The sequence below is a fragment of the Gorilla gorilla genome, chromosome 2, assembly GCF_029281585.2.
Source record: "Gorilla gorilla gorilla isolate KB3781 chromosome 2, NHGRI_mGorGor1-v2.1_pri, whole genome shotgun sequence".
In the NCBI taxonomy this organism is placed as follows: Eukaryota; Metazoa; Chordata; class Mammalia; order Primates; family Hominidae; genus Gorilla; species Gorilla gorilla.
This window is the reverse complement of record NC_086017.1, coordinates 197,223,499-197,251,146: the sequence shown is the minus strand read 5'-3', so window position 1 is coordinate 197,251,146 and position 27,648 is coordinate 197,223,499. Positions and strand designations below refer to the sequence as shown.

At 43.1% G+C, this 27,648-nt stretch overlaps 1 protein-coding gene and 1 long non-coding RNA gene across 8 annotated transcripts in view; both read left to right on the top strand.

Annotated features, from left to right (window-relative positions):
- Nucleotides 1-12,320, top strand: part of DGKG (diacylglycerol kinase gamma) — a 213,869-nt gene extending 201,549 nt beyond the window's left edge. For all 7 annotated transcript variants that reach the window (XM_055382079.2, XM_055382082.2, XM_004038159.5 and 4 more), the window contains one exon: nt 9,327-12,320. In XM_055382079.2, coding sequence (XP_055238054.2) covers nt 9,327-9,425 — 99 coding nt within the window. In that variant the 3' untranslated portion in view covers nt 9,426-12,320. The remainder of the gene's footprint in view (nt 1-9,326) is intronic.
- A 6,897-nt stretch (nt 12,321-19,217) lies between these two features.
- Nucleotides 19,218-25,316, top strand: LOC134758121 (uncharacterized). Its single transcript, XR_010133021.1, has 2 exons — nt 19,218-24,205; nt 24,305-25,316. It is a non-coding gene; the product is annotated as an uncharacterized lncRNA (long non-coding RNA).
- Nucleotides 25,317-27,648: the final 2,332 nt, after the last annotated feature.

The following is a 27,648-nucleotide window of genomic DNA, read 5'->3' as shown; positions in this document are numbered from 1 at the left end:
AATCATTCTTTGAAAGAGAAGACATATCATGTAAATATTAATAACCTGTATCCCAAACCTGAGATTATATTATCAAAGGCCAAAAACATGCAGGAGACACTGCTGAAGGAATAGTAAAGATATGTGAAGTTTCTCATTGTCTCTCTTCACTTTGATGGCAAAACATATAAATCAGAAGATAATTTTAATAGGTAGACAATCACTAGCGAAACTAAAAATAGGGTGCACGCCTTTCAAATCTGGAAGAATTTAAAATATATAAACCCTATTAATGTAGCACAGGATAGAAAGCAAAAAATAAGCCAACATTTAAAAATTTTTTGAAGCAAGTTGAATGATGGTAAGACTGTATATATATAATATATATATAAAAGAAAAATAGATGAGTTAAAATTCCCTATTAAAAGATCAATACTCTCATATTGAGTTAAAAATGAAAATCCAAATATATGCTTCTTACAAAAGATACATCTAAAATGAAAGGTTATACATATGTATATATAATATATATCTTATTTTATCCTTTATCAGGTACAAAGAAATTAAAAGGAAGACATAGTAATATTAATTATGCTAATTTTAGGCAAAGTAACCTTCCCATGTGCCTAAAGCATGAAGCAGAATAAGTAAACACATTTTTTATTTGATAAAAAGTACATTCAATTATGAGATATAGTGGTCATAAAATGTTAGATATTTAATAACAGAATCAAAATATATAAAAAACTATCAATACATATTCTGAGAAAAGGTTAATATAGAAGTTGACAGACAGATATTGAGAAGCTTTAAAATATTTGTTTCCATCTTTGAGGTTAAGTAGCAAAAAAATAAATGCTTGGATGAAATAACTCTATAACTCATAAAGAAATTAAATATCATATTTGTTCAAGCATTCATATTTACTAAAATAGATCATAAACTAGTTTACAAGGCAAAAAGCTCCATAAAATCCAGTTGCAGAAATTATAAAGGTCATTTTCTTTGACCACAAAGTAATAAAACTAGAAATTACTAATAGAAGATTAAGTGAATAAACAAAATTTAGTCACTTGGAGACTTAAAAATTCTCCTAAACAACAAGAGATTTATGAGGAGATCAAAGCCACCATGGTAGATTACTCAAAAAATTACAAAAATAAGAAGGCTCCAGTTTAAAAATTATAGAATATAGCCTAAACTATATTTGGAAGTAAATTAAAAGCCTCATAATCTTCCATCATATAAAAAAGAAGTAAAATGTAATGAATAATACTAAAATTAGAAGAGCAATAATAAAACAATCTTAGGAGAAGCAGAAGTAAGAAAATAATAAAGATAAAAGAAGAAATTAAATAATTAAAAACAGGAAACTCTAGAACTAGTCCTTAAAATATGTCAAATGTTTGAAAACCTAATTTTTAAAAGAGAAAGGAATCAAACATATTAAAAGGTAAAAAATATAAATGTAATATAAAAATATAAATATAACTGTGTCCGTGGCTTTATTTAAATATAAAACAAGGCCGGGCGTGGTGGCTCATGCTTATAATCCCAGCACTTTGGGAGGCTGAGGCACGAGGATTACTTGAGGTCAGGAGTTTGAGACCAGCCTGACCAGCATGGCTAAACCCTATCTGTACCAAAAATACAAAAATTAGCCAGGCATGGTGGCCCATGCCTGTAATTCCAGCTACTCGGGAGGCTGAGGCATGAGAATCGCTTGAACCCAGAGGCAGAGGTTGCAGTGAGCCGAGATCACACTACTGCACTCCAGCCTGGGCAATGGAGTGAGACTCTGTCTCAAAAAAAAAAAAATTATAAAACAAAATATATAATCATCTTGATTCTAATGAACATCTTAAGAAGATGAATGAAAATCCTGGTAACCATTAATGAAACTAAATTATTTCAAAGAATTACATACTAAATGATCTTAAAACAGATGGCCTTATTGGTGAGATCTTCCATACTACTAGGAAATACATATTTAGGTAAACTGTTTCATAGTACAGACAAAGATGGAAGGCTCCTCAATCCATTTTATGAAACGAAGACATGCAATAACCTAACAAAAATTACATTTAAAAATAGAAGACTGTAGACTATAGACTATATATAAATATGACATAAGAATTCTAGTTAAAAGTATTGGTAGGTAGAATTGAACAATGTATTAAAAGAATCATTCACCCCTATGAGCATATTAAAGGAACAAAAGAAAGTCTTCTAATATTAGTTTAAATAGAAAAACTACATGATAAAATAGATGACCCAAAAGTATTCAATTACATTCAACATTTCTGATTTTTAAAGATAAAAACTCCTGAAAACTAAGATCAGAAAGCTTCTCCCCTACTAATGAATACCTTTGTTAAATATATGTTAAACCATAACCAATATTTTACTTAATAGTAAAACACTAGAGGAATTCTCACTAAAATCATGAACAAGACATGTATTTTTAACATTGGAAATTTTAGCCAATGCAATATATACTTGAAGCAGAAAAGAAATATAATTAGAAAATATAATTAGAAAAAGAAATATAATTATTTGGAAAAGAGTCAAAACTGTCATTATTTGTAGGTGGTATGATTATGAACATAAAAAGCTAATACAATAAACTGAAAACCTCAAAGGATAAATTACTTCAATAAAACCCTATAGAAAAAATGGACAAATATTAAGTTTTCCAGCATTAATATTAATAGTATACCAGCAATAATCAATTCAAAGGATATAATTAAAAGCTTAAAATATCATTATATAAGCAATAAAAGACATAAAATACTAAACTGAACTGTGTAAAATGCATGAAGATGACTATAAGATTTAACCAATAAAGAAAAAAAAAAGGATTTGAACACAGAACATCCCATGTTCCTGAACAGGGATCCCAAAATCCCAATGCAATTGTTTTTTTAACTCTACAAACAATGCAATTTCTAGGATGTTTTATAAAAGAATGCTGAGAAATAACTTCTCACAAGATATTAAAATAATTATAAAGCCACAATAATTTGAATAACATGCTATTGGCATGATAATGGATAGATAAATCAACAGTACAGAAGCAAGCCTTGAGAAACCCTAGTATACATAAAAACTAATGAAGGAAAGAGAAAGATTATAAACTAATTAGGTAGGCATGAACTGTTTAGCATATGATATCCAAGAAATTGCGTTTCAGAAAATGTCTTTATATAGAACCTCTCACCTCAAACTATATTCCAAAAACAAAACCAAAGCAAAAAAAAAGCCCCCCAGTTCAATTACAGTATTAAATGTTCTTAGCTACCAGAAAAAAAATAGATGATCATAATTACACTGGGGGCAGGGATTTTCTAAGGAAAAAGTGACATATTCGACTGTTAACCAATTTTAATTGCTACAAGCCAAAAATCAATATAGAATCTTTGAAAGACTAAGGACAAGATGTTTGCAATCGCTATCCCAAAGATCAGGTTAATTCTCACAAGGTATAAAGAAACCAGCTATTAGAATCCAGCAGAAAAAAAAAATACTAACAATGCAATAGTGAACAGAGAATTCATAGAAGAAGTGTCATGAGCTAATAAATCTATGAAATAATATTTAATATCACAAGTTTTTAAAAAAGGAAGAAAAGATTTTCAAATTAAAACAGTGAGAAAGCCATGCCATATTTCGCTGACCAATTAGCACAGCTGTTTTGTCTTCATATTCATTGCTGTCAAGGGTATGGGGAGACCAGGACACTCATACAGTGAGGCAAGAGTATCAACAGTTACAGCCATTCTGAAAAGCATGGAGACCCACGTGTCAAGAACTGTTATAAATATTAATATACGTTGATCTAGTTCATTTACTTTCACTTTTTAAAATTGTTCATATACTTCTAGGAATTTATTCTAAGTAAAACACAGATTACCAGAAATACAGAGAGATCGATATATAAGAATGTCATGTCTACATTACTTATCATTGCAAAAAGTTGGAAATTTCCTAAAAATTTCCTTAAAAAGCCCAACATTTAGGGAAAGGTTTCAGCTGGGCACAGTGGCTCATGCCTGTAATGCCAGCACTTTGGGAGGCTGAGGCAGGCAGATCACGAGGTCAGGAGTTCAAGACCAGCCTGGCCAACATAGTGAAACCTCGTCTCTACTGAAAATATAAAAAATTAGCCGAGCATGGTGGTGGGCGCCTGTAATCCCAGCTATTCAGGAGACTGAGGTGGGAGAATCACTTGAACCCGGAAGGCAGAGGTTGCAGTGAGCCGAGATCATGCCGTTGCACTCCAGCCCAGGCGACAGTGCAAGACTCCATCTCAAAACAAAACAAAAAACAAAAAACAAAACAAAACCAAAATAAAACAAAAACAGAAGCCCATATTTGTTTATATATGTATATACAAACGTATATATATAATATATTTATTCAGAAAACTTGTCTCATTATTATTACACTGTAAGATGATCTCTCATGCTTCACCATCACAGTTAGGTGGCATAATCTGAGCCTCAAAATTCAGAATCTTCTCCCAGAGTTAGACGATAGCAGAATCTCAAAGTCAAAGATGATCCTAGTTATCTAGTCTGGTGATTCTCAGACTTGAGTGTGCATCTATATAACCTACAGGGGTTCTGAAACACAGATTGCTGGGCCACATCCCAGATTTTCTGGTTCAGTAAGTCTGGATGCCAGAGAGTTTTCATTTCTAACAAGTTCCAAGGTGATGCTGATGCTGCTGGCCTACGAGCCACACTTTGAGAACCAACGACGTAGTTGAACTTCCCAACTCATCAATAAATCCCACACTTCTTCCCCACCCTCTGCAAAACCTGATTGTCCAGTTACATTCTTTTTTTTTTCTTTTTCTTTTCTTTTTTTTTTTTTTTGAGACAGAGTCTCGCTCTCTTGTCTAGGCTGGAGTGCAATGGCACAATCTCGGCTCACTGCAACCTGTGCCTCCCAGGTTCAAGTGATTCTCCTGCCTTGGCCTCCCAAGTAGCTGGGATGCCAGGCGCCCACTACCACACCTGGCTAATTTTTGTATTTTTTTTAGTAGAGACGGGGTTTCACCATGTTGGCGAGGCTGGTCGCAAACTCCTGACCTCAGGTGATCTGCCCCACCTCGGCCTCCCAAAGTGCCAGGATTACAGGTGTGAGCCACTGCGCCTGGCCTTGTCCATTTACATTCGAAGGCCTCTGATGGCAGGAAACACTGTCAGGAAGCAGCACATTCTAGGATCTTGGAGAGCCCGGAAACAACTAAGATCGGAAAGCCATGCAAACCTTCCTCCTCCCTTAGGCTCACCATATTTCTTTAACTTTTAAAATATCACAGAGACTATTTGAGACCTTCCAGATTTGTGCCTTTCTATGCATCTCCAGTTCAAATTACAGCAGACCTCAGACACTTTTCTTTTTTGTTGTTTTGTTGTTGTTGAGACAAGGTCTCACTTTGTCACCCAGGCTGGAGTACAGTGGCGAGAACACGGCTCACTGCCGCCTCGACCTCCCATGCTCAAGCGATCCTCTCACCTCAGCCTTCCAAGTAGCTAAGGGCGTGCCTCCACGTCCAGCTAATTTTTGTATTTTTTGTAGAGACGAAGTTTCACCATGTTCCCCAGGCTGGTCTTGAACTCCTGCGCTCATGCGATCTGCCCCTCTGGGCTTCTCAAAGTACTGGGATTACAGGTGTGAGCCACCGCGCCTGGCCCCTCAGACACCTTTCAAATGGTTTGGGAAGGGTTCACACTTCAGGTTATTGGCCATTTTACTAGGCATTATCTGAATTACACACCCTGAGAAGGCAACATTCAGGAAGAAGTCCCTCAATCTCTTGCTTCTCTTGAAGTAATAAGAATGTGTTGGTTTGCAGAAAACAGCCCCCAACAAAGTCAATCCCCAGCACTAGTGAAGTTCATATTTTTATTCTATTTTAAAGGGGAAATTACATGCTGTAATAGTTTTGTGAACTTCGAACTATCATGCAAGAGTCTAGTGTATCAATTCTCTCTGTGATCAAACAGAAAACTATGCACTAAGCTGCTGATCTTAGCACTTGGCCAGGTGCTGTCAGTGATGTGAATAGTTTTTAAGAAAATCATGGAGACTTTAGTTAAGGGCCTGACTTGCCCAATTACCAAAGAAGCTTGGGTGCTAACTACAGAAACGTGGGATGACCTCTTTCTATCAGGGTTTGAAAAGGCAGGCTTAGCCACATCCAACTACCTCCTAAAATAGGATCATAACTATTTTACCTGCTAGCCCCTAATTTGAGGGTAAGGGACTGATATCTCTTTGACTGGAAATGAGGATATGATTTCATACTTCTTTTGGTTCTATAGTAATAGAATCCACAAAGCTGACCAAAATATTATGTTACCCAGGAGCCCCAGACTCCTACCCTGTCAAGACCTTTGTCAGAACCGCTGAAAAACAAGCAGGAGAGATTTGAGTTTTACTTCCTCTTCCGTGCCCTGGAGGTACTAACTAGCAAATAAATAGCTCAGCTAAAGGGAGAAAAAAGAGAAGCGAGGGTCTTGTATCATCTAAATTAAAAAAAAAAAAAAAAAAAAAAAAAAAAAAAGGCCGGGCGCGGTGGCTCGTGCCTGTAATCCCAGCACTTTGGGAGGCCGACACAGGCAGATCATGAGGTCAGGAGATCGAGACCATCCTGGCCAACATGGTGAAACCCCATCTCTACTAAAAATAAAAAAATTAGCCAGGCATGGTGATAAGCACCTGTAGTCCCAGCTACTCAGGAGGCTGAGGCAGAAGAATCGCTTGAACCTGGGAGGTGGAGGTTGCAGTGAGCCGAGATTGCATCACTGCACTCCAGCCTGGGTGATAGAGCGAGACTCTGTCTCAAAAATAAAAAAAAGGGGGGAGGGGCTCTACCAGCGGGAAATGTAGGCACCAGCTACCATCCTCTGCTTCCAACAGAGCCATCTCCACTGCCAGCACGTAGGGCTTATCAGTCAGTACTTCCACAGTGTGTTGTACCCTGAACAGGCACTGCACTGGCTCAGAGAGTACCGTGGTGAATAAGCTGAAGTCCTTCCCCTCATGGGCATGGGAGATCAGGAGTGAGAGAAGGCTGACCACAGGGGAACATGCCACAAACATGTTCCACAGGGGAACAAAGAATGCTACATTGCATGCCACAGATAAGTGCTGTCCGAGTCTCCAGTCTCCAGCCTATGCCTCGCTTCCGTGCGTCCTGGGATAAACATAATGCCCACAATAAGACACACAGCACAAAATGATGTTGATGCATTCTCGGTTTTCTCCTCTGGTGACTATCACAAAACAGAGACTCTCTCCCCTTTTAGGTCTCCGGGCTGGTGGAAGCCAACATAAGGATCATTTTCAGCTTTTAGCACCAGGTTATGCTAAGTGTCCACAGTGTCTTCTGGTTCTATCCTTCCCTTCCATTTCCTGGAGCCCTTTATTTATATTTTATTTTTTTGAGATGGAGTCTCTCTCTGTCGCACAGGCTGGAGTGCAGTGGTGCAATCTTGGCTCACCGCAACCTCCGCCTCCCGGGTTCAAGTGATTCTCCTACCTCAGCCTCCCACGTAGCTGGGATTACAGGTGCCTGCCACCACCTCCAACTAATTTCTGTATTTTTAGTACAGATGGGGTTTCACCATGTTGGCCAGGCTGGTCTCAAACTCCTGGCCTCAAGTGATCCGCCCATCTCAGCCTCCTGAAGTGCTGGGATTGCAGTTCCTGGAGCCCTTTCAATGTAAACCTGGCTTACAGTAGTGCCCTCTTAGCCAGGCACTCACTACCCCAGCTCACCTTGACAACAGCTGTTAAATAATTTCCCTCAAACTCTTTTTTTTTGTCATGTTATTCTCCAGCGCAGAATGCCATCTCTCATGCTTCCTCGTTTCTTCATGTGAACCCAGTCTTTCTGCCTCCCTTTAAAACCCCACACCAGCTGCCCCACCTGTGTCCATGACCACATTTCTCATAGTTTGCCCTGAACTCAACCTGCTCATCTGTGACTTCTCTACCCACTCCCTTTTCATCAACACATTTCCTTTCCTTCCTTCAGATTTTAAAGTCCTTTCCTCCTTGTTCCCATCAGACTTTTCTCATTCCATGCCCACCTTGTTTTGGACACCACTTGGTTTAGCCGACATTAATTTAAACTCGTTGATGGTTCTGTGTTCAAGAGTTCTGTTGTTCCCTGCGGTCACACTGTCATTTCCTATAATGTGGTAAAAACCACAAGAATGAGTTCATAGGTTCTGTTTCTTTTGACATCCATCTTTCTCTTTCTCTTTCTCCATAAGACAAGGATTTCACTAACTGTTACTTTCCGTTTTAAAGTTTACAGTGGGCTTTCATTGACAATCTATTCTTTGATCTTTGTGAGGAAAATAGGACAAATGTTATCCTCCTCATTTACAGTTCAGTAAGCACTGGCTCTGAAGATTCAATGATTCATCTAAATGTTCACAGCAAAGAAGTGGAAGTGTCTGGACTCAAACCCAGGTCTTTGAATTCTAATTGCTTCCTGTTCCCACTTCATCGTCCTACTCTGAGCATTATCATACTTAATAAATATTGTGGATGGATAATGTAGATTATTAAGGTTGCAAGGCCACACTCAGGTAGGAATTAACTATTTCAAAGCCATGACCTGAGGATAAGGTTGGGAATAAAGGCAAAAATGAGAATACATCAGTGTCTTTCACTTCCGATTGACTTAAAGTTTACAGGAGAAAACACTTATAAACCCTAAAATTTAAAGAAAAAAAAGTTTTAAAAAGAATTTAGTGTCTTCCCTCGAAGGCCAAGAAAAGAGGAAATACATAAGGCACTCACTTGGGAACTCTCCACAGAATGGTGCTTGGTCAGAGGTCAGACCAAAGCCTCGGTCACTTGATTGACATCTCAGCACTGCCTTGGCAGGAATGACCAGGAGCAATGGAGGCTGGGAATCTGAAGAACTGGGCTCTAATTGTGCTGCTGCTCTGTTTGTGAACTTAGGCTAGTCTAATGGTCTCCTGCAGAGGGGTCGATTGAGTCCCTGAGGTCTCCTCTGGCTGTGACATTCTGAGAGTCTGTGAATACCAAGAACACAAGACAGGTGTGAGCTGATCACCACGTGGGAAGCTCACACCTGTCTCTCCCCAGTGCTTCCGCCCCTCACTTCCAGCCGTGCCAAACTCCAGGCCCAGTCAGGGTCAAGTTGCCAATTTTGAAGCCGTTCAAGGACAGTTGTCCTTCTGCATGGGGCTCCTTCCAGCCTGAAGCTGGCCTTTCCTTTCTCTGCGACTCACTCTCCCTTAGGCTACTGAGATTTGCATGCCACTAATTCATTTCTGCCTCTTTGCTTTTAGATTAAAATTACTCACAAGAACCAAGCGCCCATGATGATGGGGCCTCCCCAGAAGAGCAGCTTCTTCTCGTTGAGAAGGAAGAGCCGTTCAAAAGACTAAACAGTGTGCCAAACACCAGCTAAACCAAGAGAGAAAGCAAGAAACTATAATGCACACTCACATGCACACATTTATGTGCACACTCACACATGCACACACACACACACATACACACTCTTCTCTAACCAGTGGAAGCAAAGCCACCCTTCGGGAAGAAAACGTCACCTTGCCATACATTCTGTTTCAACAGTGGGTACACCCCTAACAGAGCCAGTGCCAACAAAACATTTTGAATGGACTTAGGGCCCATGAGGTTGTGGCTGGCTTAGGCAGCAACCTCCACATTCCCACAGGCCTTGAGTAGAAGTTTCTGAGACTGAAGGGAAATGCCCCTTTCTTTCTACCAGCCCTGCAAGTTTCCTCACGGACGCTCGTGAGGAGCAGGCTGCAGGTTTCCTGCCTATGGTGAGATCAGATGTGGCCAAGGGAAAGAGCTCTGGTTCCAGAGAATTTGCACAAAGGTCCCTCTGTACAGAGACAAAACGGCCGCCGGCTCTCAGAGCATAATCCTTGGCAGGGCTCAGCAGGCGCACGTTGGTTTCTTGGTCGTCCTTTGAGTGACAACTTCTCCCTGAACCTGCTGAAGAGGCAGAAAGGCCGTGGAAAGCTGTATTTCCATTCTTGGGTTTCTGCGCCGTCAGTGGGCACTTGTTATTTTCCCGGAACCTTCTCCTGGTGTCTATGTGTTTGTTTAGAGGCGGCTCCAAGAGCCCCCAGAGCTGCCTGCATAGCACACCTTAGATGTGGTATTTATTTTCTTAGTTCTGTGAACACCTGGGAGGGAAAGCGGAGAAACTGGGATTTATTTTTCAAATTGGTGTCATAATATTGTGTAAAAAGGGAAGGAAAAAAAAAACCACCCCCAGCTTCTTTCTTTTTCAAGCCAAAGCGTGTTTCCTGTTTGAGTTCCAAGCCCTGGTGGCAGACTATTCCTGAAGGCAGAAAAGATGGGAAGGAAGGAACTTTGCTGGGGAAACCAGGAGACGGTTCCCTCCTGCTTCTTTGCACTCACCACTCCCAGAGTATGACCTGAAGGACCTTCTGATGGTCTTATGTGTGTGTGTGCGTGTGTGTGTGTGTGCGTGTATATATATATATATATATTTAGCCTATATATTTATATATATATATATATTTATTTACTGATGGACTTTTCCTGATTGGAAAAAAAAAAAAACATAGGTAGTATGAGACAGAAAGTGGTAAGGAAAAAGAAGGTTCTCACTCCCCCACTCCACCATTTCATTGTCAGGACGCATCTCCCTGCGGTGATCACAAGGGTTAAGGGGAATGAAAGTAGCTCCCTATTATGAATGAAGAGACCGAGAACTCCTATTCTGGATCCTCAAAACAAGCATGAAAGACTTGCTGGGCTGGATTTACTCTCCCATTTGTCAGATAAGAAAACTGAGTCTCAGAAAAGTTCAGAGACTTTTCCATGGTGTCTTGGCTAATGCAGCTTGAGAGTAAGTGCCGTTACAAAGATATTTAATGGAGAAAAGAACCCACACATCTCAGAGTAGGGTCATTTCTGGTCACTGAAAAGTGAGTCCACTTGGATCCAGGTTGCCAGGGAGGAACAAACGTACAGCACATGCGTGGATGGGATATCCCCACACAAGAAAACGAGCGCCTCATGCTGCTTCCCAGAGGTTCTCTCTGACCTGAATGGAAAAGAAGTTGGTCTGAGATCGAAGGTACTAAACAGATCATCAGACTGAACTCTCCACATGTCACCTCATCATGGTCATCATAGTCTCTTAGTTTGGAAACAACCTTGGCTGCAGGGATGACCTCAGTGGAGAGTCACAAGAAGGACTGAGGCGTCTTCTGCAAGATACTGCCAGCCAGGACAGAGGGGTCTCAGCAGAGCTCAGTGGGCTTCATTCAGCAAGTGCCAGCATTACCATCCTTTCCCAAGGGCAAGGCCATGCAGAGCTTCATTGGGCCTCCATCCCTCTCTGAGATTTATCAGTGGAAACTTGGACCCACTTGATATCACTCCACTGAGCTGCCTCTAATCTCCTTGCATTGGACAGGAGCTTTGGACAAAGAAGGGAATATTAAGATTGTGTGTACAAATGGCACTTAACTGTGAAGGACCATCTAGGAGCAAGATCTTGGACCATTCTGCTCAACCTAACAGTGCAGAATGCTAAGTAAAGGGAAAACCAGGCCACCTGAAGAATATCTTTAATGATGGTATTCTTGGTGATGGGACCAACAAGCTCCAGAATTACTACAGGTACTATCTTGGAAGCCACTTGATTCTGAAACTGAGGCAGGTTCAGGTTTGGGGTCACTGATTCTAAGACATTTACAGAAGTTCGTGCATGTGTTTCAGCCATGATCCCCAAGATTGAGGCTATTGAGACATGGCACTATCAACAGGTGAAATTGATTCTCAGAGACTCACAGGTCTCATGAAGGGGCTGTGCAGAAGATGGCCCTTACCTGCTGTACCCTAGTGCACAGGACTTGCAATGTTGCTTGAGAGACATATCCCAAGTCCTTCTTAGAGGCATGGAGTATAACAACTTCCGTGGAATTGCACTTCCAGTTTGGTAACCTTAGTAAATCTTGTGGTGTTGTTTAATCGTGCCTTGCAAATCATCCTTTAAACACTATGACTGTGGTTTCTTGTTGTGGAGTCCCTCATCATAGTGACCCTCATAGCAACCTCTGAGGTTAGCAGAGAAGGTATTATTATCTCAATCTCAATGAGGAGAACAAGGCTTAATGAGGTTTAGTGACTTCTCAAAGCCGCATGGTTAGTCAGGGGAGAACCTAATCCCTTATTTCTTATCTTATTCTGATTCTGGCCATGCTACAAACATGTTCTCACCTGCCCCCCATGCTTCTACCCCAACAGCAATAAAAACTGTAAAGCAGGAACTCTCTAGTACATTGTGTTGTCCCTAAACTGATGGGCTAGGAATTGTGTCTCACTATGGCTTAGTCTTTGTGGGTTTTCCCCAGTGAGTTGAGAGTGGAGATAGACCTAGTAGGATGATTATATTCAGGTCAGAGACCAGCTCCTCTCAAGAGAGTTCTTTCCACAGATGGAAAAGATACGTTAAAATTGCCAAATAAATTAGGAAATACTTGGCAGAACCTGGAAGAGCCTCCAGACTGGCGTTACATAACATGCATATACATTATACATATGCACATTATATAAGGTGACATAGTACTTAATGTGCTGTATATATTATGTAAATTACATATTTGTGAGTAATCATGATAAATATAGAGACCCACTAATCACTTTTTTACACATACTCAGTGACAGATTAGGAAGTTACTTTGCCAGAGAGTCTTAAAACTTACTCTCTTCTGCTGCTTTGGTTCCAACTCCTGCCAAAAATAATTGCATCAACTTTTCCCATCTCTAGCCCCCTCTTCTCTTGGCCAAAACTCTCAGTTACCTCCTGTCCCAGCTAGTCTGTGCCTTCCGTGCAACACTACCACAATTGGGATCCATAAAAATAGAATCATGGGGATGGGAAGGATCTAGATGCTCAGATCCCCTATATGTCAGGCCTACACCTCAACACTCCCAGGCAGGTGCATGTCTAATGCTAATATTAAAAGAGCGGGAGTTGGGGGAAGGAGGAAGAGTCTACCAACCTTCCAAGGAAGGAAACTTCACAGTCTTCCTTGGCCGCCAGCTCCAGGCTCTAACAGTAATCAATCAGGAAATTATTTCAAATGTCCAGTCTGAGTCCCCACAGCATATCTGAAACCATAATTTCCTAAAATGTGTCTCCCAAAACACTAGTATCCATCAAATGTTCCGTGAAAAAAGAGTTCTGTGGTCAAGTGCTAAATCTCTTCTGGGAAGTACATAGAGAGTCTCTGAGAACTCCTAGTAAAGAACCATAGAGTCCTTTATTTGTCAACATCTATAGATTAGAAAACGCTGCCTTAAGACCACCATTTATTTTGTTGTTCTCAGTGGAGGTGGAAACACACAAGTGACCATCCTCTACAATAATATCTCAAAAAGTGCTTTTTCTAGGACAAGAAGTCTCCATTCTTTTTTTTTTTTTTTTTTTTTTTTTTTTGGCCAGAGGCTGGGGACGGAGTTTTGCTGTTGTTGTCCAGGCTGGAGTGCAATGGCGCAGTCTTGGCTAACTGCAAGCTCTGCCTCCTAGGTTCAAGCGATTCTCCTGCCTCTCCTGAGTAGCTTGGATTACAGGCATGCACCACTGTGCCCAGCTAATTTTTGTATTTTTAGTAGAGACGGGGTTTCACCACGTTGGCCAAGCTGGTCTCAAATTCCTGACCTCAGGTGACCCACCTGCCTCAGCTTCCCAAAGTGCTGGGATTACAGGCATGAGCCACCACGCCCGGCCAAGTCTCCATTCTTAAGACACTTTTTCTTGTTTCTTTATGAGATTGTTTGTCTATTTTTATTGTTCCCCTCTACACATCTTCAAGCAAGAATCAATGATCTAGGCCCTTTGTTTCCTGAGTTGGGAAGGGACTGGAAAGGGGATTAAAGAGAAGAAAAAATGAAAGGGTAGGCATGATAGCAGGTAGAGATCAGACTTCATCTGTGTAACTCCAGAGACCAGAATCAGGTCTGAAAAACACAGCTGTAGACAGGTTAACTTCTATTCGATTTAATAACTACTCCTGGAGCTGCTCTAATATGGAAAGGGCTGCCATGTATGGGAATGAACATGCACCTGCTCTTATAGGAAAAAGCTTTGACCTGGTTGGATGGGAAACAAACAGTAACTAATCTGCCTTGCCCCAAAAGCTATTTAAACTGTTTTCGTAGGCATTAACGTTAAATCAGTAAATCTATTAATTCCCTTTGAACAGCATTTCTTGGTGTCCCTTATTTTCTGAAAGAATGAAAAATGACTCCAAGAGCAATTTCTGGATTGGGAGTACTGACCATTTAGACCAGTCTTGGACATGGCAGGATTGACCTGACTCACTGGCACCCTCAAGGGTCGCTGATGGTGGTTGTGATTGCTCCTTGGTAGCTCTGAGAACTTAAAAAATGGATTGTAGTATTAAAGTCAAACAGATTTTGCCTTTCTACCGAGATCCAATATTAACAGTTTGGAACTTCTAATCATAAATATCAGACCTGTATCAGACTTGCAATAGCAAGGAAAAAGAAACTATCCTACATCTCAAATTCCAACAAGTTTTAAATAAAACAGGAGAGCAGAATTGTACAAACTTTCATATGGAGCCATTGATTTTAGCTCAACTTGATGTTCTACCATATTAGAGTGCATCTTTCAACTTTCTGCTATAAAGAGAAAACAGGAAAGGGAGATAAGAAAGGAAACTCCCAGCTGGGCACGGTGGCTCACGCCTGTAATCCCAGCACTTTGGGAGGGCGAGGCGGGCAGGTCACGAGGTCAGGAGTTCGAGACCAGCCTGACCAACATGGTGAAACCCCGTCTCTACTAAAAATACAAAAATTAGCTGGGCTTGGTGTTGCATGCCTGTAATCTCAGCTACTCAGGAGGCTGAGGCAGGAGAATCGCTTGGACTCGGGAGTGGGAGATTGCAGTGAGCCGAGATCATGCCACTGCACTCCAACCTGGGTGTCAGAGCGAGACTCTGTCTCAAAAAAAAAAAAGAAAGGAAATTCCCATTCATTGCTTACTAGTGCCAGGCACAGTGTCAAGGTCTTTTCATGTGCTTTCCCTTTTATCTTCAGAACAGCCTAAGATATTGGCATTGTACTTTTTACAGATATAGAAATTCCTACATAGAAAGGTGAAGTACTTTGTCCAACAGACAGGAAGTGATAGAACTAGGACTTGACACGGGTCTGTCTCATATGAAAATCTATGCTCAGCCAGGCGCGGTGGTTCACGCCTTCAATCCCAGCACTTTGGGAGGCCGAGGTGGGTGGATCACCTCAGTTCAGGAGTTCAAGACCAGCCTGGCCAACATGGTGAAACCCCGTCTCTACCACAAATACAAAATTTGCCAGGTGTGGTGGTGCACGCCTGTAATCCCAGCTACTTGGGAGGCTGAGGCAGGAAAATCACTTGAACCTGGGAGGCAGAGGTTGCAGTGAGCCAAGATCATACCACTACACTCCAGCCTGGGTGACAGAATGAAACTCTCATCTCAAAAAAAAAAAAGAAAGAAAAGAGAAAGAAAATCTATGCTTTTTCCACTACATTTTAGTGCCTTTAACATTCTATTCTAATTGTTTCCAACCATACTAGTATTCTACTTGAAATAATATGGCATTGACAAATTGATATCCCATCTGTTCAACCTCTGTATAGCCATCTAATCATGTTCCTACTGAAGAACTTCCAGTGCTTGTTCATATTTAAACTCAACAGCCTCCACGGACAGCTGGATCCCAAAACCCTGGCAATCGAATCAGTAGCCATCCCTTCGTTAATCCTCAATGTCTTCAGGTTCTAGCTGAATGCAACTCATTTCCCAGGACCTACACCTAATAGGTTTTTTTGTTCAGCTCTGTGAGTGGGAGAGCAGCAAACAGCCTTCTCAGATTTAAATGCCATGGTCAACAGTGACTGGCCAGCAAAGGGAAGGAGCACTGGGGTTGCTGAAGGGAGCCTCCAGCAAGGAGGCTCTGTATGCAGTCCTCATTAGTGATAGGCGTGGGCTGGGCCATCTGTGTTCCACAGGAGAACAGAATGGCAAGCTGCCTTTCAGATGCCAAGAGATGCTGTCTAATGGGAAGATCCAGAGAGCTCAAAAAGCAGAGAAGCATCTTTCCTCATAGGCGTCTCTGTGGGAAACCAGGGACACAGAAAACCAAGGGGTTTTGGAAATTAGCTACTTAACTTGCTAGGTGTTCTACCCTTGCTGCCACTTCATTCTTCATGTCCAAGGTGCAGGATGACAAGCAGAGCCTTGCAACCTCATCTGCGAACTAAACTCCCCTAGATAGAGCTGTGGTGAACCTTTGTAAGTCTGAAATCTGTGCATGGAATAGCAGGTACATTATAGCAAGACATCAGAGTTTACGATTAAGCCTCCAAGTCTCCCAGGGGTCAGGAAACCCTGCAGGTAGAAGAGACGGTTTAATTGGATGCTCAATGCTGATTCCAGAGAAATCATCAGAAAACCTGGAGGACTACTCTAAATGGGTCAGATTAAGAAAATGCAATTTGGAACAAAGAGGGTAACATCTAACCCAGTATCAAGCATGCAGTAGGTAATGAGTAAACATTTGTCAAATGAATAAATGAATGAATAGCTAAAGTGGGTATCTGTACTTCTCCTCTGGAATGGGTGGGGGGCAGGGGGATGAAAGCTTTTTAACTAACAACTCAGGAACTTGAAACCACAGGATGTAGAGGGAGCTCATGGGGGCCTTTAACTACCCAGACATCTGTTGAGTGATGGATACAGCTAAATATGGATCATCAAAGGGCTTTCTAGGTCACATGGAGGGCAGCTACATGATTCAGAAAATATGAAATTCAACTTGGACAGAAAGACAGAAATATTTGCAATTCACTTCTTAGAGATAAGGTCAGAATTGACAAAAGAATAAAAGGGCAGCACAGAAGTAGAGTTACAACACAGTAAGAGATCAGCATAATAAGATACAGATTCACAAGATGAAAAGAGATAGAGAACTGGATTTTTTGGCAGATTGATTTGGGCAAGGGAGGTGGGCATGAACAGTACAGTCCAAAAATAGAAGGAAGAACTGAGAAATCCTCAAAAAATATTTTTTAAGCCTAAAGTCGAGTAAATGATAAAATAGAAATCCCCAGGTATTAATGACGTTGTTATTAAATAACAACTATCATTTATTATCTAGTCCAAAGCTTACTATTTTTATGACCACTTTTGAACTTCACAAAAACCTGTATGGTTCTCTATTTGACAAGTGAGGAAAACTGAGAAACAGAGCAAATCTCACAGTGACAGATCCAGGATTCAGATCTGTCAGTATCTGCCTTCAAAGTCCAAGTTTGTGCCTGCAGGGCCATTAACAATTCCTCTGAGCCTCAGGAATGGACAGGGATTTACTACCCCGAAACTAATCCCCTATGTAGGACTTACTCCCTTCTCAAACTGGAAACCCAAGTCCTTCTCCTCCCTTTTCAACAGAGCTGGAGTGGAAATAGCATCCACATGTCTAGAAGCGGGGGCACACTGAGGTGAGGCAGCAGCCCTGAGCAGCAGGAGGTCCATGTCAACCTCCTCCTACCTTGCCAGGTCCTTGTTCCCAGGCACCAGCTGGGATATATCCTAAGGCACTACTTGAGCAGGATGGACAACGGTGGATACCTAGTGAAGAACTCAGCCAGATCACAGTATTCACATAGTACTAAAGATCATACTAAAAGCTATGCAGAGACCACAGTAAAGATCAGGGGCAAAAGAAATAAGGTCAGGTAGTCAAATATCAGAATTTAGTAACATCTCTAAAGGTGGAGTGGAGATTTGAAGTGGCCTTTTAAAAACATTTCGGGTGAATCGTAATTTGGGATAAAAAATATTGCCTAGAGTAATGCAAAAAAATTGAGCATTTTTAAGTCTCAAAAAGCAAAAATCTTTTAAAAATGAAATCTTAAGAGGAATTACAAGGTGAGGAATAATAAAAATAATAGGCCGGGCGTGGTGGCTCATGCCTGTAATCCCAGCACTTTGGGAGGCCGAGATGGGCGGATCATGAGGTCAGGAGATCGAGACCATCCTGGTTAACACGGTGAAACCCCATTTCCACTAAAAATACAAAAAATTAGCCAGGCGTGGTGGTGGGCGCCTGTAGTCCCAGCTACTTGGGAGGCTGAGGCCAGAGAATGGCGTGAATCCAGGAGGCAGAGCTTGCAGTGAGCCAAGATTGTGCCACTGCACTCCAGCCTGGGCAACACGGCAAGACTCCGTCTCGAAAAATAATAATAATAATAATAATAATAATAATAATAATGTATTTATACCCTAGAATATAGAAAATGAAATGAATTTTAAAACCCCACAATATACCTGGCAATCCGGAAGAAGATTCCAGAAAGTTTGCATTTTCTGTTGAGGGACTAAACAACAGTACTTTCAAAGTAATTAATGAACTTCTTTTGTCTTTTTTTTTTTTTAAGAAAACTGGTACCAATTGGTTACCAGAAAATGGCATGACCTTCAAGAAAAAAAAGTTTTCCTGGTGAACGTTTCCTCTCTCCCCAACATCCTTGAGGTAAAGGGATTGAGAGAACTAGATCTTTTAACTCAGAGAACCATACCTGCATGGAAGGTGTTAATAACAGAGGGTGTCACGGAATCACTGTTTGGGGTTTGCTATTGTCATACTCTGCTACTACCAGACATTAAGGTAATGACAATAGACCTAGGAGAACTAAGCAATTCCTGCCTCCCGTCTGCTCCCTGTCAGCCTCCCGAAGCCCCCACAGGTTAAATATGCCTCCTGAAATTAGAACATCTGGGAATAAATTCTTTTTATGATGAAAATGCTCAAACATACAAAAAAGTGCAGCCATGAGTATAATGAACAACCGTGTACCCATCACTTCGATTTAACAGTTGTTAACATTTTGCCCTGTTTCATCTTTTTCTGACTGACTTTTTTTTTTTTTTTTTTTTTTTTTTTTTTGAGGTGGAGTGTTGCTCTGTCGCCCAGGCTGGAGTGCAGTGGCGCGATCTGGGAATCACTGCAAGCTCCGCCTCCCAGGTTTACGCCATTCTCCTGCCTCCGCCTCCCGAGTAGCTGGGACTACAGGCACCCACCACCACGCCCAGCTAATTTTTTGTATTTTTAGTAGAGACGGGGTTTCACCGTGTAAGCCAGGATGATCTCGATCTCCTGACCTCGTGATCTGCCCGCCTCGGCCTCCCAAAGTGCTGGGATTACAGGCGTGAGCCACTGTGCCTGGCCTGAATTTTTTATAAGTAAGTTATAGGTATCATGACATCTCACACCAAAATACTTGAGCATACATCATCACGGAGGATTCTCTCTGAAGTGTTGAAGGTTGTGTGTATCGTCCGCATTGCTGAAGGAAGGCTTCAAGGTGTTGTGCATATGAGCTCTGTCATTTCTCAGCTGACTGAGTCCAGTTGTTTCCAAGCAGAAATTCATCAGGACATTACCATCACTCATGAGGAGAAAGTGTTGGGTGGAACCAAAGACGGTCTTAGCTGTATTTGAAACATTTCTGATTCTTCTGGAAACAGGAAAGCAAACAGCCCATGAACTAAATTCTCAAAAGACACTAAATCGGAAAGTGTTATAAGCACTAATGATGCCAGACAGAAAAATGCAAAACACTTGGAGGAGTCAGAAATTCACCTGAGAGTCCGGGCGCGGTGGCTCACGCCTGTAATCCCAGCACTTTGGGAGGCCAAGGCAGGCGGATCACTTGAGGTCAGGAGTTCAAGACCAACCTGGCCCAATATGGTGAAACCCCATCTCTACTGAAAAAACACAAAAAAATTAGCCAGGCGTGGTGGCGCGTGCCTGCAATCCCAGCTACTCAGGAGGCTGAGGCCGGAGAATCCCTTGAACCCGGGAGGCGGAGGTTGCAGTGAGCCGAGTTCATGCCACTGCACTCCAGCCTGAGAGTAAAACTCCGTCTCAAAAAAAAAAAAAAAAAGAAAAGAAAAAGAAATTCACCTGAAAAATGCAAGTTCTTAATTCTGAAATAAAAAACTGTTTAAAGCATTAGTAGTTACAGAGTGGTTGGGCACAATATTACTTTGAACAGGTAAAACAATAGAACACCATGTCTGCAGATTTATTTATTCAGCTAAAAAACAGTTATAGTTATTGCGCCATCATGTGAAGAATAGGAAGCTAGACTCAGGGAGTGGGTAGGCTGCTGTGATGTACAGATACTCCCCTCCACTAGGGCAGGACTGATCTGGAAGTGCGTCAACCCCCGAGAGAACATCTGGGAAGCCTGGTTGAAAAGCTTTGGCTCATTTATGCAGGGTAAGAGAGAATTTTTCAATAGGCAAAATGTATGGAAAGCAGGTATCATTCCACTTGCTCTGTGCGTAGCTGCTGGGATCAGGATGGGCTGACTGCACATGTTCCGGACAAGATGGTGGGCCAGGTGGGTGGTGCAAAGGTCTACCAGCTCAGTGATTCCGCCAAACGAAAGAAAAGCAGGCAAAAATGAGTGATAGCAGGTGCCAGAATATTCAGCCTGTCTCAGTCAATGAACGAAATGTGTTTCCCATTTTAAGCACAGCCTAAGGGAGAAGTTAACAACTAGAAACCAAGGCCTGATAGATTCCCAGCCTGTGCACGGTGGAGCTACACGGGCACCTACCTGACTTCCTACACATCGAGAGGAAAGCTTTCTTATCCGTACCCCAAGTGCGCATCTGCCCGCCTTTGAATCATTAAACACCACCCCTCCCTTCGCCACCCCTTTCCTCACACCATGGAGTTCATAACACCAAGCATCGCCTTCTCTTCTCCTGACACTGACACCACAAGAAAAGGAAGTCTATGTTGACGGCACAGAGATGAAAATTGCCTCCATCATTCTGAGTGTAGGAACATGTTTTCTTCCCAGATCGCCCCCTCTTTGGAAGAACACAATCTCTTCTAAGCTCCCTCCTCCAGCCTAACCCCTGGCCCTGAAGCCCAGGATCTGCTGATCAAACACATGAGCTCACTGCAGCTTATATAAGAGCTCTTGGCAGGCCTTCCCAGAGATGGATGCTGGGCTAGGTCTCTGCACACTTGTGCTTGCCTCGCCTAGGCAACATGACTTTTTGTTTCTCTATCTCCTCAGAACAGAGAGGCCTATTTGTACTACTGTTCATCAGTCGTTTTGTAGTAGGGAAGAGGAAGCACAAAGTTTCTTCCTATTTCCCAGTGATTAAAAGTGGCCCAACTTCCTAAGGGGGAAAATAAGAATTCAAAAGACAAAGCTCACTTGAATGTGCTGAGCCCCCTTCACTTGGCTGTTTTCTGTGATGGGGCCACACCGCTGTGGGTCACCACAGGGGAGCAAGGATAGAAACAGAGTGGGAGCTGGGGGCCACGCCTGTGTGACATTTCGGAAGACTCCAGCTCAAAGGTCCTTTCTGAGATGTTTGTGAGCAGGGACTAGGGCAGAGGGAAAGACAAAATATTAGGTTGGAGCAAAAGTAATTGCTGTTTTGCTTATACTCTTAATGGCAAAAACTGTAATTACCTTTGCACCAACCTAATCGATGAGAATTCCCATCTTCCCCCAAAGGGGAAATAAAAGGACATTTAGGGAAATCTGTCAGATAGTCTCAAAGGTAGGTCATCTGCAAGAAATCCATCCTGCCTCCGACTGACTTGGTGAGAAGTCCCATCCATTCCCAGACTCCATTTTCTTAAAGGAGAAGAGAAACTTCTGGAAACCGCACTCAGGAACTCAGAGAAACGAGAAAAGAGAAAAAGCAAGGAAAAGCCATTCATGAGCCCAACTTCCAAATTCAGTGGATATTTTGCATGGCTCCCAAGAGGAGAAGGGACGGCTGTATGACAGGATTTGTTTCTCCTACTGCCACTGACGAAAGGAAAGGAAACGCATGAGGCCCTTTGCAGTGCCCAGCTCCCTTCTGCTGCCTCAGTCACTCCAGGCCTGGGGCTCTGAGGCAGGGCCAGGGAAGGAAGACGCAGGCCTTAGCTGTGGCCATTCTCATTCTCTTTCCTGAGCTTCGAAGCCACATCCTGAGGGCACTTCCTACCCACACATCCTCGTCCAGGGAAATGTGCTCATCTCCCTCCGCTCAGCACTGGACTTCTCTCGCAAGGCCAGTTCTGGTGCCTCCCTTCATACCAACTGGCAATAGGGATGTGGGCAAGTCATACTACAGCTCACTTTCCCCACATGTAAAATGGGGCTGGATAGGGTGATTCACACACTTACTAATGGATTCATCAGTGAATATTTTGTTTTTAAAGAATGTCTATCTGGGCTGGGCGTGGTGGCTCATGCCTGTAATCTTAGCACTTTGGGAGGCCGAGGCGAGAGGATCACCTGAGGTCAAGTGTTCAAGACCAGCCTGGCCAATGTGGTGAAACCCTATCTCTACTAAAAATGCAAAAATTAGGTGGGTGTGGTGACGCGTGCCTGTAGCCTGTAATCTCAGCTACTGGGGAGGCTGAGGCAAGGAGAATGGCGTGAACCTGGGAGGTGGAGCTTGCAGTGAGCCGAGATTGCACCACTGCACTCCAGCCTGGGCAATAAAGCGAGACTCCTTCTCAAGAAAAAAAAGAATGTCTATCTGGGCTGGGCACAGTGGCTCACACCTGTAATCCTAGCACTTTGGGAGCCGAGGCGGGAGGATTACCTGAGGTCAGGAGTTCAAGACCAGCCTGGCCAACATAGTGAAACACCATCTCTACTAAAAATACAAAAATTAGCTGGGCGTAGTGACTCACGCCTGTAATCCCAGCTACTCAGGAGGCTGAGGCAGGAGAATCGTCTGAGCCCAAGAGGCAGAGGTTGCAGTGAGCTGAGATCTCGCCACTACACTCAAGCCTGGGCAACAGAAAGAGACTCCGTCTCAAAAAAAAAAAAAAAAAAAAAGAATGTCAATCTGTCAGGCACTGCACCCTAATCTCTCAATATGTCACAATGCAGTTCTATTACTTTTTCTCCATCTTTTCCCATCACATTCTGCTTTTCTCAACCTCTACCCACACCCAGAGCCTGCTTCTTCAGCTTTTTTCTTTTATTTTCATATTTTTCTTCACTCTCTGCACCCTCCCCCACCCCAGCATGGTTCTATTTTTAGAATGTTCATACATAAAATCAGAGGATTAGAAAAGGGTTTTAAGGGGCCATCTGCCCACTTTGTTACCTCCAGGCAAACCTGTGCTTACAAGGCCCAGGAAAGATCAGAGGGCATACTCCAAGCCCAATTTCAGGATGCACTCCAGCGTCTCACAACTTCTTCCATTAGAAAATGGCCTCAATGTCTAACTTAAACCCCTCCGTTCAATACTACTCTCCTTTTTCTCTTTACCTCTTGAGTCACATCACAGACATAAAGCACCTTTGTGAGAGAGAACTGTGGGGAAGTTTAACGCATAGTGACATAGTGGAACATCCCAGGCCATAACAACCATAGTTTCAATGTAAAACCAGATCCAGGAACACAGAATGGACTAGAGGCTATGGCAGTTAGCTGGATTGGGCTTCTGTAAAATTAACAAAGACAGAACAAATAGCAAAAAACCAACAAGCACAACCCTACCGGACTCACAGTTTCTAACAAACTATCTCAATTAACATGAAAAGTCCACGGAGCAAGGAGTTCTAAAATCATAGCCCCCTTAGGTTGGAAAGGCCCTTCCTTAGATGTTATCAAGTCCAACCTTTTATGCAGAGTTGGCAGCCAGCATAGCACAAAGTCTGTCTCTGCTGATTACAGCTGAATAACAAATGGCGGTCAGTCATTCAGTACTGGTTCTTCCATCAGCATATAAAAAATTCCTTCAAAGCAACTCTCCCAGGACCCTGGATAGGAGACAAGGCAGGTGTTCACCTGGACAGGGCCTGATGCTCCAGATGTTGCCCTTTTTGGTCTGTGCTAACCTGCTGAGGTAGTCTACAGTCTTAATAGAGACAGTGTGGTCTAGTGTGTAGGTCACTTGACAAGGAGGCAGATTTCAAAACGTGCCGCATTTTCTTTCTTCCTTCTTCAGATGGCAAGAGGCAGACAACTCAACTAAAGAGAAGAGGATTTACAGCAAGTTGCTGACCCAGCTTACAGCACAGCTGTCCTCTTCCATAGAATGGGAAGAAGTTTTATGCTTTTATGCTTCTCTGTACCATCAACCTCAAAGTTCGGTGGGTATCTCAGAGAAAGTGTTATTATTAGCAAGTAGTCATAATTCCAAGAAGCCACTTGCTAAGGGGTCCCTGATGGATGATTTTCTCTCTCTGTAGAAAACAAGTAAGAACCTTCTATCTTGGGGAAATCTGGCAAATGCTCCATAGAGGCTGCTGTGGAAGGGAATCATTCCACATCCCATGTTAGGATAAGGCCTGAAACCCTGCCTGGGAAAACAAGAGCAGCACACGGAGTGGGCTTCAGTCCTGTCTCATTTACAGGGTCTTGAACACATCCTATAGGCTTCTGGGACCTGTTTTTCTGTATCTGTCAAACAAGGGGGTGCTCTAACGACCTTCCTGCTGTAGCGATCTTGCTTCACCTTGGGTAAATGCCACAGCCATAGGAGAGGAGGTAGGGTCTTTGTCCTCATGGGTCTCCCACCAGGCCCAAGGTTTCTCCAAGCCCTGCTGACCCAGGAGGGCCACTCCTAGCCCCTCTGCCAAGAATCTACTTTCCTTCCCTCATTGACTGATCATGCTCAGAAATCAGCTAATTTGGGGGTGGGGGGCATCCAACATGAAAGAAACACCACAAAGAAACTCTTAGGTAAGCTCTCCACCTCTACACACACCCATACACATACACTGACACAGACACATACAGGAACCCTGAAATATAAGTATTTTCCCTTCCATGTATCAAACCTCTTTTGCCCTCTTGAATTGCCAGTGTGCTGGGAGAGAATTCAGTCCCACAGCGGAGAAGCACTGCTTCCACTTATGGAACTCAGCTAAACCTCAGTGTTTAGGGATGACCCTGGGCACAGGTTGAAGCTAAAGGTCCTAACACACCTCCATTGCAGTGCAGAAATGCAGACTTTACCAGCCATGATTGGGGCAGTAGCTAACTAAAAGCACAGGACCAGGATCCAGATCCTTCCTTTCTTGCTCTTCCACTTCCACTGCCTCCCCCACCCTAGATGTGTTATTCTGTAACAGTGGTCGCCTGCTCGAGACTGCTCATCTGCCTGCATAGAGTGCCGTGGACTTGCTCTGTAATGCACTGTATATGTGTATGTCCTGACTCTGTGGTTTACTGCAAATAAAAATGACAGCAGGTGGCTGACCTCTGACCTCCTGGTCATTTCTTTTCATGCCATTGCTTGTGAAATCAGGATTGGCTGTTCATGCTCTGGGGATGTACGTGCTCCTCCAGACACTTCTGTGACCATTCCACAGGTGCACGCTGCTAGAGAGGCACCACTGATGTGTGAGGTTTAGGAGGGGTTGAAATTCTCTGTTGCCAATTTCCTGGTGTTGAAGGAGGGGGAGAGAGAGCCAAAAGCCCTATTTAATAAGCTCCAGCGAGTTGAACAATGAGAACACGTGGACACAGGGAGGGGAATATCACACATCGGGGCCTGTTGAGTGGTTGGGGGCAAGGAGAGGGAGAGCATTAGGAAAAATACCCCTGCCTGTGGGGCTTAAAACCTGGATGACAGGTTGATGGGAGCAGCTAACCATCATGGCACATGTATACCTATGTAACAAACCCGCACATTCTGCACATGTATCCCAGAACTTAAAGTAAAATAAAATTTTTTAAAAGCCCCAGCTAAACACTTTATATACATCTTCACACCGACGTCTCCCCTGAGACGTGGTCAGCATTTTATAGATAATGAAACAGGAGGCTCAAAAATGGTGATTAACTTGCTCAACACATAATACAATAAGTAACCAAGTTCTGTCTCTCTCAGACCCCAAAATTCATGTTCTTTCCTCTAATGTTTCTCTAAGTGTGGCCCAGGGACTGCTTGCATCAGAAACACCTGGGCTCCAGATTTCCAGGGCCCACCCAGATCTCCCTCATCATGGTCTCTGAGAATGGGCCTCTGACATCTGGTATTTTAAAAGCTGGGGCTGTCTCATGCCCACAGAAGTTTGAGAACCATTGCATCACTCCATGCAGGGACAGCAGGACTACTTTGGAAGGACAGAGACAAGTCAGCATTTTAAAATGACTCGGTAAGAAGTCCCTTCCATTCCCAGACTCCATTTTCCCAGACTTCTATAAGCTCAGAAACCAGAGCTTATAGAAGAGAACCCCTAGACATAAGAGACTGGTGAGGAAGCAGGTCTGGAATAAAAGAATGAGTGAGGGCTGGGCAAGGTGGCTCGGGCCTATAATCCCAGCATTTTGGGAGGCCGAGGCGGGTGGATCGCCTGAGGTCAGGAGTTTGACACCAGCCTGGCAAACGTGATGAAACTCCATCTCTACTAAAAACACAAAAAATAGCCAGGTGTGGTGGTGGGTGCCTGTAATCCCAGCTACTCAGGAGGCTGAGGCAAGAGAATCACTTGAACCCTGGAGGCGGAGGTTGCAATGAGCCGAGATCGTGCCACTGCACTCCAGCCTGGGCAACAGAGCAAGACTCTGTCTCAAAAAAAAAAAAAAAAAAAAAAAGAATGAGTGGGGAGTAAGGCTGTGGGCTGGGCTTCAATCAGAGTTGGCTGGTCCCTCTCTCCAGAATGTAGATCCAAGAGCAAATCCACCTGCTGGTCTCCAGGCTGAGGCTGTCCTGAGCCCAGGGTTCAAGGGCACACCAAGGTGGAGCTAAGGCAACAGGATGTGGGTTCAACACAGCAGCCTCAGAGACTGGGTCTGCAATAGGGCAGCAGTCTCACAGGATGACTATGGACGCTGCAGCTCCTACAGATTGCTGCTGCCTCTTCAGCACCCCACCACCCTGCCCAGCCTGGCCCAACTGGCCAGTCCCCCAGATCTGAAGAACCATTACTGTTGTCTCTCCAGGCTCTTCCTGCCACAGTGGGCCAACAAGGCTCCCAAAGCATTGGAACTCACGCCCTGATCCACAGTTTTCTCCATGTCTCTGCTGTCATTCTCGGGACTGGGCGAGGACTCTGACCTCAGGGAATCTGACCAAAATGTTACTCATTCCTACCCATTCCCTCCTCCTTCCACCTGGATCTGCTGAGTTCTATTTTGTGCCTTCGAGTCTAGGTGGAGGTTTCTGAAATAATGGTTGGGATGTCTGAGGTGGAGCACTGTGAGACAGATGCATAATTGCTACTTGGGGGCAGAACAAAATCCTGGAAATAGCTCAGCTGCCCACTCAACTGCAGAGATTCAGCTAGCCTCTTACTCTCCCAGCTGCAACACTAACTATGCGTGAAAAATATTTTCCTCAAGAAAATGGCTTTTCTGAAGTCGAGAAATCATGAAAACACCTCCTGTACAGAATTTGATATAACCAAATCAGCAAAGCACTTAAATTATGAGTCTGGAAAGCAGTTTACGATCTAGAATTCTTATAGTGAGAATTTTCTTGAATCTCTGTAGCTAACAAAAGAATTGTATAAACAAGGAAAATGCTGGTCCATTCAAGAACAAAGGTCTTTAGCAGTTGTGTTTGCATTTTAAACAATAGCTAAGA